Genomic DNA, 11153 nt, shown 5'->3' on the forward strand with positions numbered 1-11153 from the left:
TGAGACAGACACAGACACAGACCAGAGAGACAGACAGAGACAGAGACAGGGACTGAGACAGACACAGACACAGAGCCAGAGAGACTGACCGGTGGTCATAGAGTGTTGCACCAAGTGGGTAAACTTTTTTGTGCTTTAAACAAAATCCTGTCCAGGTGAGGGTGAGTAGCCTGGACAATGGAGTTGAAAGCGGCCACGGCATTGACAGGAACGTGGCGTTGAAAGAACTAGGAATGCTTAGCTAGAAGAAGAGAATGCTCTGGGGGACATGAGCGCTACCTTCCAATGTTCCTATTGCCTCTTGTATCAAATACAAAGTGCTGTTTGACATTCAAAGCCCTTCATCACCCAGCTGGCTCCTACCTTTCTAGTGTTCTTATACTTTATTCCTGCAAAGTATTTTTCACTCCAGTGCCCCCAGCCTCCCGCTGTTCCTGGAACAAGACCCTCCCTGTCTTGGCCCCAGGCCTTCTTTCTGGCTGTCCCCCATGCCTGGAATGCCCTCGCTCCTTGGCACTGACCACTTAGCTCCCTGGCTTCCAAGTTCCACCTTCTCCTGGAAGCTTTCTCCAGGCCCTCTTCATTCCAGGGCCTTCCCCGTGTTAATGATCTTCTATGTGTCCTGTCCAGCACTCACTTTGTGAACAGGGGTTTGCCTGTTGTCCTCCCTATGAGACGGGGAGCTCCCTTTGTGCAGGACCATCTCACAGTTGGCTTCATACATGTTTGTCTTTTGCTTGATGGATCAAAGCGCTGATGAAGGTGGAAGAGAGATTAACTTTGTTCTCCTTGGCCCCAGAGGGCAGAGCCAGGAGGAGCTGGGGGAGGAAATTCCAGAGAAGTCAATTTGGACTCCATTAAAGCTAAGTCTCCACCTGGGAGAGATGTCCCAAAGCTGCCTCGGGGCTGCCTTGGGGCTGCCTTGGCAGGGGCAGCATTGCCTTTAGAAGGTGCTGCATCTGTCCCTTACCACCTGTGTGGCCTCACAAAGGTCACTCATCCTCTCTGGGCTCTGGTTTCCTCATCTGTGAAATGTGGGAGTTGGGCCTGTGGTTCTGGCCTGGAAGACTGTTTGTTTAGAGTGCTGTGGAGTAGGCTCGTGCTGAAGCATTGAGATTGGACCTCCCAAGTACTGGCCCTGGAGTCAGAGGCCTTGTGCTTGACTGGTTTCAGTCATGTCTGACTCTCTGTGCCCCCATCTGGGGTTTTCTTGGCAAAGACTGGAGTGGTTTGCCCTTTCCTTCTCCAGCCCATTTGACAGATGAGGAAACTGAGGCCAAGACGGTGAAGGATTGGACTCAAAGACCTCTGATATTCCTTCACACTCTAGAACTGTAATCATATCATAAAACACTGAGATGGAATATAGATTTATAGACCAAGAAATGGACAGGTCCTTAGAGCCATGGGGTCCAACGTCCTCATTTACTGATAAGGAAACTGAGGCCCCATGAGGTTAAGTGATTAACCAGGATCATGCAAATAGTGTCTGAGGCAGGACTTGAATTCAAGTTTTCCTGATACTAAGCCTGGCACTCTTTGTGCTGGGTGCTGTACCACTCAGATGTCCAACAGGCAATTGGTGGAGGAAAGTGGAGGAGACAAAGGGCAGATCTACAGATCTGGGTGTCCCCTAAGATGAGGTGACTATGAAATCCTATTATAGCTCCTGAGAAAGTGAAGACAGAGAAAGACAAAGACAGGGAGACAGAGATCAGAGAGAGAGACTGAGAGAGAGAGAAGAGACAGAGAGAGGGAAAAGAGAGAGAGAGAAGAGACAAAGAGGAAGACAGAGACAGAGAGAAAGATCAGAGACACACAGAGAGAAACAGAGACAGAGGGGAAGACAAACAGAAAAAGAAGTGAGAGAAGAGAGAGAGAAAGAGACAGAAAGAGAGATACAGAGAGACAGAGACAGAAGAACAGAAATAGAGATCAGAGAGACAGAGACAGAGAGATATGGAGAGAGAGAAGCCCAGAAGACTCCCATGTTGAGGGGAAGATGAATGGGGCAGCCCACCAAAGGAGACTGAGGAGAATCGGCCCTGGAGGCAGGGAGAGAAGCAGGCAGCCACAGGCCCAGTGAAAGAGAGAGCCCCCAGCAGCAGAGGGTGGTCCAAGTGTCCAAGGCCTCTGAAAGGTCGAAGAGGATGAGGCCTGAGAATGGGAGGAGCTGAGAGGTCATTTCCTCCTTTCCCCAGAGAGCTGTGGCTGGCCTGGCCCAGAGTATAGGAGGGGTGCCTTACTGAGAAACAGAGGCCAGACTAGAACATGGCTGGGTTGGCCCGGAAGGGGCAGAAATAGCCCTGACTGGGCCTCTGTTCACCTTCCAGACGCTCCCGGTGGCTCCCTCAAAGGGGTGCGTCCTGGGCTTCCCCCATCAGGTCACTTTGGGTAAAGTGGGCACTTGTTGGCCTGGCTTCTGAGCCCCATTGAAGGGACCTGCCTTGAAGCTGGGCCTTGGGCAACCCCGCCCCAAGGCTGGAGCCTCCTTTCTAAACACTGAGACCTTTTCTTAAACACAAAGCTTATTCAGGGAGTTTTTTGAGACCCTGAGTAAATGTGTTTCAAGCTTGTTCTGGCCTTTGGGAGTTAGAATTGATGGGAATCGGCAGGGCAGGCCCGGCACCCAGATGTGTGGGTTTAAGCCCAGCCATGGTTCAGTAACATCATGCTATCATCAGTGACTATGGCAAGTGAGAGTGATGGGGTGGTCACTGCCCGCCCAGGCCGGCTGGCCACCTTGTCTCCCTCTTGCAGTCCCAGGCGGCTGCTCTGAAGTACCCTGCCAGGTCCACCAAGCCCAGCTGCCCAGGGGGCTTGCCCTCAGGTCTTCCCGGCCCCTTAGCCAGCTGTGGCCACATCGCTGTCCAAAAGAAGACCTAGTGGGGGGGCAATGCCATCGCTGGATCGGGCCTTGGAGGACTTGATCTAACCCAGGCTTGAGATCACAATGCAGGTGCGGGGGTGGGGGCATCAAGTTGAAGAATGTCAGGCTCACAGAGGAGAGACTTGCCCAGGGTCACACAGCTAGGAGTCCGTGAGTCAGTGTGCAAGCATTAATTAGGCACTTGCTGTGTGCCAAGCACTGAGGATACAAAGAGAGGCAAAGGACAGTCCCTGCCCTCAAGGGGTTTACAGTCTATTGTGGGAGAGAGAGTGCGGACGGATAAGCCCCAGGGGGTCTGCCCTGAGAAGGCTGGGAGCCAAGAGGGGCGGTGGGGGGCCTGAGCTGGGACTCAAGGGCGGCGCAGAGGCAGCAATGCCAAGGCTGGGGCAGTGTCTGGAGAGGGGAGGGAGGGTGCCCCCATGGGAGAACACCGGGGAGGGAGGGTGCCCCCGTGGGAGAACACCGGGGAGGGAGGGCCCCCGTGGGAGAACACCGGGGAGGGAGGGTGCCCCCATGGAGAACACTGGGGGGATGGAGAAGCTAGGAAGGGCTTCAACACCAAACAGAGGATTTCTGTGTGATCCTGGGAGTGACAGGCACCACTGGAGGCTACGGCGCAGGGTGGGAGGGGTGGTGTGTCTGATCTGGGCTTTAGGAAAGTCACTTTGGTGGGTAAGTGGTGGGCAGCCCCAAGGGGGCAGAGGCTGGAGGCAGGAAGACTTCCCCCGCCCCAGGCTATTGCAGTAGGGGTGTGAGATGAGGGGGCAGTGCCAGAGGAGAGAAGGGGGTATATATGGAGGATGTGTCAGGGGAGATCAGCAGGCATGGGCTGCACTTTGGATAGGAGGAGCAAGAAATAGTATTGTGAAAGTCAGAGATAATGTGTGCCTGAAATGAGACTTGCACAGGGCTTTCTGACTGCAAGTACAGCACCATAGCCATCCCATCATGCTGGCAGCATGTGGTTGTACAATCTTTGCTTGAATATCTTCAAAGATGGTGAGCTCATTACCTGCCAAGGAAGCCCATCCCTCTTTGAGACGGCTCTGATTGTTAAGAGCTTACCTCAAGTCTTCATCTGCCTCTCTGTAATGTCCACACACCACTCCTGGGTCTACCCAATCACTTCCACACAGTGACCCTCAAATGCTTGAAATCAGCCATTATTTCCATTTTCGACCTTTTCTTTCCCTCTTCTGTCGCCTGGCCCCCACATGGCCTGGTCTTGAGGCCCTTCACCATCCTGGGTTCCCTCCTTTGGTCTGACTCTGACTTGCCTATTGCCAGAAATGAGCACAGTACAGCAGAGGGGAATCTGGCCAGGACCCCTGGAACCCTGGATGACTGTCTCCTCCTTCCCGGATGCGTCGTGCTGCCTAAGATGGCGTCCGATTTCTTTGCTACTCTATCAGGCCATTATTGAACTTGCGGGCCCCTAAGACTCCCAGCTCTTTATCGTGAACAAAATACACAATAGAGACTTGTCCATACATCAACAATGGCTTGGAATAAATAGTCTGGAGCTTGTGACACTTAAAAAAAATGTATAACTGGTTAATAATTTTTCTTTAATTACATGCCAAAACTTCCACCTAAACTGAAGAAATGCTTGGACCACCTGGGCTCAGTCCCTGGATCTCTTGCTTCCTACCTGTGTGACCCTGGACAAGTCACTTACCTGCTCTAGATCTCAGTTACCTCATCTGTAAAATGAGGGAAGTAGAGGAGGTCAATCCATCAACCAACATTTATGAAGCTCCTGCTGTGCGCTGGGCATTTTGGACCTCTAAGGCTGGGGTCCTTCACCTTGTTTGGTTGGGTTCTGGACCCCCATGGCAGTCAGTCTGGAGAAGCCTAAACAATCCTCAGAATCCTGGTTTTTAACTGCATAAAATAAAAAATATGATAAAAGTAACCAATTATATTTTAAGAGTCTCAAAATATTTATGAAAAAAAAAAAGCCCCAGGACCCCAGGTTAAGAAACCCTGAACTTGGGGCAGCTAGATGGCACAGTGAGTAGAGCATCGGCCCTGGAGTCAGGACGACCTGAGTTCAAATCCGGCCTCAGCCACTTAACACAAAAACTAGCCATGTGACTGTGGGCAAGTCACTTAACCCCAATTGCCCTCCAAAAAGCAAAAAAAAAAAAAAAAAAGAATCCCTGGACTTGAAGTCCCAGGTCTCCATTTACAATGCTGTGAAAGGTAGTTAGGGAAGTAAATCTGCTGGAGTGGGAGAAGAAAGAAAAGTTGGTCTAAATGCTCTCTTGTAGGTAAGTCCTATCCGCTCTCAGCACAGCCTGAATGCATTTTGGAATAAGCCAACCCTTCCCAGCCCCAGCCCCATTATGTTCATTCATTGCTTCTAAGTTGGCACCTTAGTCATCCCAGGAAGAGCCCCACCCCCGAGCTTTGGCCCAGCAGGCCTTGCCAATCCCTTGGATGTCCACACACTGGCCCCCTCCAAGGACCAGATGTGCCACCCCTCCCCCTGGCAGAAGCAGCGGGCTGTCTTAGTCATTCTGGCCTTAGTCACTGCCCTGTTCCCAGGACTGCAGCCCGGCCTCACCTCGCTGCAGTGATCCTGCCCTGCCAGCTGTATAATTAAGCCTCTGACTCATGGCCTTGGGCTAACACCCACACACACAACACATGCTGCCGATACGTGTTCACATGTGAATGCACTTTGGGAGCAGGCTTGTACATTGAGAATTATTTTCCATTCCTCTTTCTGTAAAAACTGATCTCCATTTTAATGGTAACAAACTCGGGGACTTCTCCTTGAGGACGAGAGTTCCCCAGCCCTGCTTCCTAAAGGGCGAGATGGGTGGCCCGGCTGGGGTGGGAGAGGAGAGCAGAGGTTTCATGGCAGGCCCTGAGATCTCGTCTGGTCTCCAGCACGGCTACACCTTCTCCCTCTGTTCGTCCCCAGGCAGGAGAAGGCCGCTTTCCGGGAGGTGATCTCCCAGCTGGAGCTGGACCCCAAGTGCAAAGGCCTGCCCTTCTCCTCCTTCCTGATTCTGCCATTTCAAAGGATCACACGATTGAAGTTACTGGTACAGGTAACTGGCTGACCCTCCCTCCTCCCGACTCTGGGTCCCCTTGCCAGGGAATCGCTGTCTGTAATACACTTCAGGCAGCTCTTAGCTTGTGCACAAATCTCTTTCCCAGGACTAAGATCATGGCTCTAGGGGGACCTCAGGGGCCACAGAGTCCAGGCCCAGCAAAGCTCAGTGGCTTCCCCCAAGTCACACAAGTAGTAAAAGCCTCAAAGGTGGGATGTGAACCCAGGCCTTCTGACTACAAAGCTCCATCACCTTGGCCCATTTCTTAGCTTGCATTGATTCAGATCTGAGGAAGGACCATAGAGGTCATCAGGCCCAACCTCTCGATTTCATGGTTAGGAAGTTCAAGTTAATGAAATTCTGGTCAAAATGAATCAGCTTAGAAGTTGGGGCAGAGACTGTAAGTTGTGTTGTTTGGGGATGGATGGATGAATGAATGAATGAAGCATTTATTAAATATCAAATTTATGTGCTTAGAACAGGGAACTCAAATAGAAAAATAAGACACTCTCTGATCTCAACAAGCTCTCCTAATTCTTATGAAATCTCAGGATCTAGGTTCAAATCCCAGAACTGCTACTTACAACTTTTTTGACCTCGGGAAAGTCACTTCCCCTCTCTGGACCTCAGTCTCCTTATCTGTAAAATGGGGGAATTGGACCAAATGTCCTCAGCAGCCCTTTCCAGGCCCACACCTCTCAATGATACCATGAATGAACCAAGACCATGTTTAGGAATCCAGCAGGTGGTCCTGGTGAGCTGGGCCCGTAGGAGGAGATAATTAACGGGCTTGGGCTGACGGGGAGAATTGGGAGTCAAAGATGAAGGGAGCGGATGGGAGATAGGGATGAACGGTGCCGGCCAAGAATGGGGGCAGGGGAGGGGCCTCAGGAAATGGAATGCATCCATCAGCAAGACTGTGATTAACGTGTTTGTCTCCTTTCTTAGAAAAGTGTGCAGCAAATGAGACAATTCCACAGTAGAAAATGCTCTCGCTCTCTGTACCCAAAATAAACAATTAGCTTCTCCCAAGAGAACAGCTTAGAACTGAAATTCTCCGAGAGAGCATTCTTGTTCCTCTTCTCTCCCTCCCTCCTCCGCTCCCCTCCTTCTCTCCTTTCCCCATATCTCCCCCTCTCCTTTCTTCCTCTCTTCCCTTTCCTTCCTCCTATTTCCCTCCTTCTCCCCCACCTCTTCTTCTTCCTCTCTTTCTCCTACTCTCCTCTCCCCCTCCTCTCTTTATTCCATATATCAATCTATCATCATGATCATCCATCCATCCATCTGTCCATCCATCCATCCATCCGTCCATCCGTCCATCCGTCCATCTGTCCATCCATCCATCCATCCATCCATCCATCCATCTGTCCATCCATCCATCCATCCGTCCATCCGTCCATCCGTCCATCCGTCCATCTGTCCATCCATCCATCCATCCATCCATCCATCCATCCATCCATCCATCCATCTGACACCCTTTCCCTTGCACACACCTCTTCTCCTGGATTTGCTTTTTAAATGTTTTTGCACCCCAGTTATTCTAGATGTCTCGTTCCCCTCCCCTCCCTCTCCCTTCCCTCTCCTCTTCCCCTCCCTCCTGGCATAGACACTGGCTCAGCTGATCTTGCCTTGGCACAATCGTTATCGTGGCCATCTGAGGCCATGTGTTGACTCTATTAGAGGTCAGAGCCCTCACCTCAGGATAAGATGCAATGGGAGTCCTTGGGAGTCCTTGCAAGGAAGTAGCTGCTGTGGGAGGTGGGTTAGGGGGTCTCCCTAATGTTCCACTCATCCCTAACTCCGCTTCCATCTTTTCTCCTGTTCAGAATATTCTGAAGAGAGTGGAAGAGAGCTCTGAACGGGAATGCACAGCCCTGGAGGCCCACAAGGAGCTAGAAATGGTAAAGTTGCTCATCAGCTGCCCTGAGGCTCCCTGAGAGCCTTTCTCCATTCTCTGCAGAACACCTGGCCTCCAAGCCAACCCCCCACTCCTGCAGCTCCTGTCCTCTTGCCCCTCAATCATGGGCAACCCTAAGCCTAGGCCCCTGTCCAGAGCCTGAGGGGGAATCCTCACAGTGCCAGCCCTGAAGACAGCACTGAGAGGTCCCGGAGCTGTTCCTGCCCAGCTCTGGCCATTGTCCGGAGGTGTCCACCTTTGGGGGGGCACAGCCCAGTGCAGGGCTCTGTGCTGGCCCCCAGGCAGCCTCTCCATGTGAAGGTGGATAGTTCTCATGGCTACACTAAAGAAACTAGTTTTAGCCTTTAAGGATTCCTGAGGCTGGTCAGATTAAAATTCCTGAGTTTGGAGATTTCTCCTCTAGGAAATCTTTGTTTTAGCTGCGGCTGAGAAGCTGTGAGTCGGGAATGGCTTGGGTGGCTTGGGCTTTTCTTCTCCCCCAGAATCATTTTCTTAACAAGCTGCCTCTGAGCCGTGCTCCCAGGAGCCCTCCAGGAGCTGTGAATAATCTCATTTCTGTCCAAGATGCGGCTCCAAATCTCCTTGAAGCCGGGGAAGTGAGGGGGCCCTTGCCCAGGAGGTTGCTGGGTGGTGGGCCGCTCCCAGGATAGCGGCCCCACTTGGGTGCCCTCAGCACCCTCACCCTTCCTCCAGCCTCAGAAAAGCAAGGGAGCAGCAGCCTGAGCCTTGGCCCACCCCCTGCCACTCCCTAAGCCAAAGAAGAGTGGTATCACCGGGTATCCCTGGCCACCTCAGCCACCCAGACACCTCAGCATTGAGCCATCTAGGGAAGGAAAGAGGGGTGAAAACCATCCCTTGTTGGCCTCCTCTGATTGACAACTTAGGCAACCAATAATATTGGTGGGAAGAGAGGGGGCGTGGCCTCCATGCTGTCAATGCCACTTAGTGCTGCCCCTCCCCCAGTTTTCTTATGGAAACGAGCTGCAAAATCCCTGAATGTAGCACTGCGTGCGTGTGTATTGATGGAGTCAGATATGAGTGTTCACTGTGTGTGTGTCATGTGTACATACATGTGTGTATGGTGCTGCATGTGTGTACATGTGTGTATACATAGATTGGTTTCTGCACAGTTTAGATAAGAGATACTATGCTTCATGAACCACAGATGCATTTTAAGAAAATGTTCATGGAAATGCATTGTGGGAAGCTCTTTCTTAGATCTGGGAACATTTTTTTCTGACTTACACATGGTATCATGTGTGTACAAAGTGCTCACGCTTTGCTTGGAGGACACCACAAAGAAAAGCAGAGTTCATGAGGGCGCAGCCGCGGGGCTGCCAGGAAGGCCACAGAGGACGGGGAGGTGAAGCAGCTGTCAAGGCTCAAGGAGCCACATCTGCTCTGAAGGAATAGAGTTGTTGATGTCTGTCTCATCCAGGTAGGGAGGGCAATCAAGGAGCCAGAAGACAGGGAATTAGGGGTCTCCCAGGCAGTGGCCCCCTACTTCTTGCCCATCCGGGATGATGGGACAGGGGAAGTGGTAGGGAGGGAAGACAAGGAATGTATATGTGTGTGTGTGTGTGAATGGTGTATATGTGTGTTTTGTGTGTATATGTGTGTTCATGTAGACTATGTGTGTTACGTATAAGTGTGTATATCCATGTAGGCTGTGCAGAGAATGTCAGGTGTGTATATGTCCCTGTGTGTCTGCAAACATGTGTCTATGACAGTCCAGCATGCTAATAATAATTATTATAATTAAGATTTATCTAGTGCTTTATGATTTGCAAAGTACTTCATATATATTATCTCATTTGATCCTGACAAGAACCCAGTAAGGAAGCAAAGACAGACAGAGGTAAAGTGACTCCCACGCTCACACAACTAGTCAGCATCTCAGGTGAGGTTTGCAATCAGGCTGTGCTGGCTTCAAATGCTCTGCCCCCTATGCCAAGCTGTGGCATTTTATGTTAGTACACGGTATATGTGTTCTTGGCATCTAGAAATAATGGAAGGAGGAGGTTTGTATAAGTTAGCTACTGGGTCTAGAAATGCCCATTTGGCAAAAGCTTTCTGGAATCGCCCGACCTGTTGGAAAGGTGACTGGTTGGTTACCTCAGTCAGTCCTGGGAATTCTTGGGAGACCTTTGTGGGAGCATGACCCCAGTTCCCATCCCAGTCATGGTGGCTGTGGACCCTGCTGAACCCCAGCTGACCCGGTCCATGCTGGAGTCCTCCATCGTCCAAATAAAGTGTTTTCCCTAGGAAAAATGAAGAACATTCTTTCTGCTCTTTAAAATCCTAGGATGTATGGGAATGGAAGTGAAGTTACATGTAGAGTATTTTATTCCTTGGTGTATTGTCCTCACATTCATGCACTCGCTCAATCACCCATTGAGTTATCTGCTCATCCATCCATCTATCTACCCATTCACCCAACAAACACAGCACAGTGCCTACTGTATGTGCATGGTAGGAGGCCTCATGCTATGTTGGATAGAAAGCTGACCTTGGGGTCAGGAAGACCTGGGGTCAAGTCTTTCTTCTGACACATAGTGGCTAGGTGATCCTGGAGAAATCCCTCAACCTCTCAGGGGTTCATCTTAATGACCTTACTAGCTCAAAATCCTGTGGTCATTTAGTTGTAAAAGTGCAATGCCTGGAGTCAGGAAGACCCGAATTCAAATCCTGCCTATGTGACTGGTCAATTCACTAACCCTCTCTCAGTTCCAGTTTCCTCACCTGTAAAATAAAGATAATAATGACACCCAACTCACAGTGAGGACCAAAGCATATAACATACGTAAAGCATTTTGTAGACCTTAAAGTACCATAGAAATGCCAGCTATTATACCCTCAGCAGCTCTCTAAAGACTAAATTACAGGGGAGGTGCTAACTGTATTAGTGAAGAGGATTTCTATTCCAGGAGTACCCCAGCTGATGCAATCAATTCTGAAGAAGAAGAAATAGGAATAGCATTGTGCCAGGTGCTGGAGTAGATGCAAACATCCCCTCACCCCCATCTACCAGGGACTTGATCATCTGGTCTAAATGATAAGACATAAGATCATATAGAGAGAGACCTGAGTCGAGCAGGACAGCCCCCCCACCCCACTCCAGCAGCTGTTGTAATAGTCCAAGGGTGAGGTGATGAGGGTCTACACCAGGGTGGGGGCAGTGTTAAAGGAAAGTGAATTCCAGGGATTTTGCAGAGGTGAAATCAAGAAGAGATTGGTAGAAGTGAAATTGACAAGAGAAGTTGCAGAGATGAAATCTACA

At 50.6% G+C, this 11153-nt stretch overlaps 1 protein-coding gene across 2 annotated transcripts in view; it reads left to right on the forward strand.

The window, feature by feature from the left end:
- Window positions 1-11153, forward strand: part of NGEF (neuronal guanine nucleotide exchange factor) — an 88351-nt gene that overhangs the window by 61118 nt on the left and 16080 nt on the right. For both annotated transcript variants that reach the window (XM_069103242.1, XM_069103241.1), the window contains 2 exons: window positions 5823-5952; window positions 7782-7856. In XM_069103242.1, the coding sequence (XP_068959343.1) occupies window positions 5823-5952; window positions 7782-7856 (205 nt within the window). The remainder of the gene's footprint in view (window positions 1-5822; window positions 5953-7781; window positions 7857-11153) is intronic.

Source organism: Petaurus breviceps, unplaced genomic scaffold (assembly GCF_028583685.1).
Source record: "Petaurus breviceps papuanus isolate PSGF00001 unplaced genomic scaffold, PetGlider_PUasm1.0 567, whole genome shotgun sequence".
Taxonomy (NCBI): domain Eukaryota; kingdom Metazoa; phylum Chordata; class Mammalia; order Diprotodontia; family Petauridae; genus Petaurus; species Petaurus breviceps.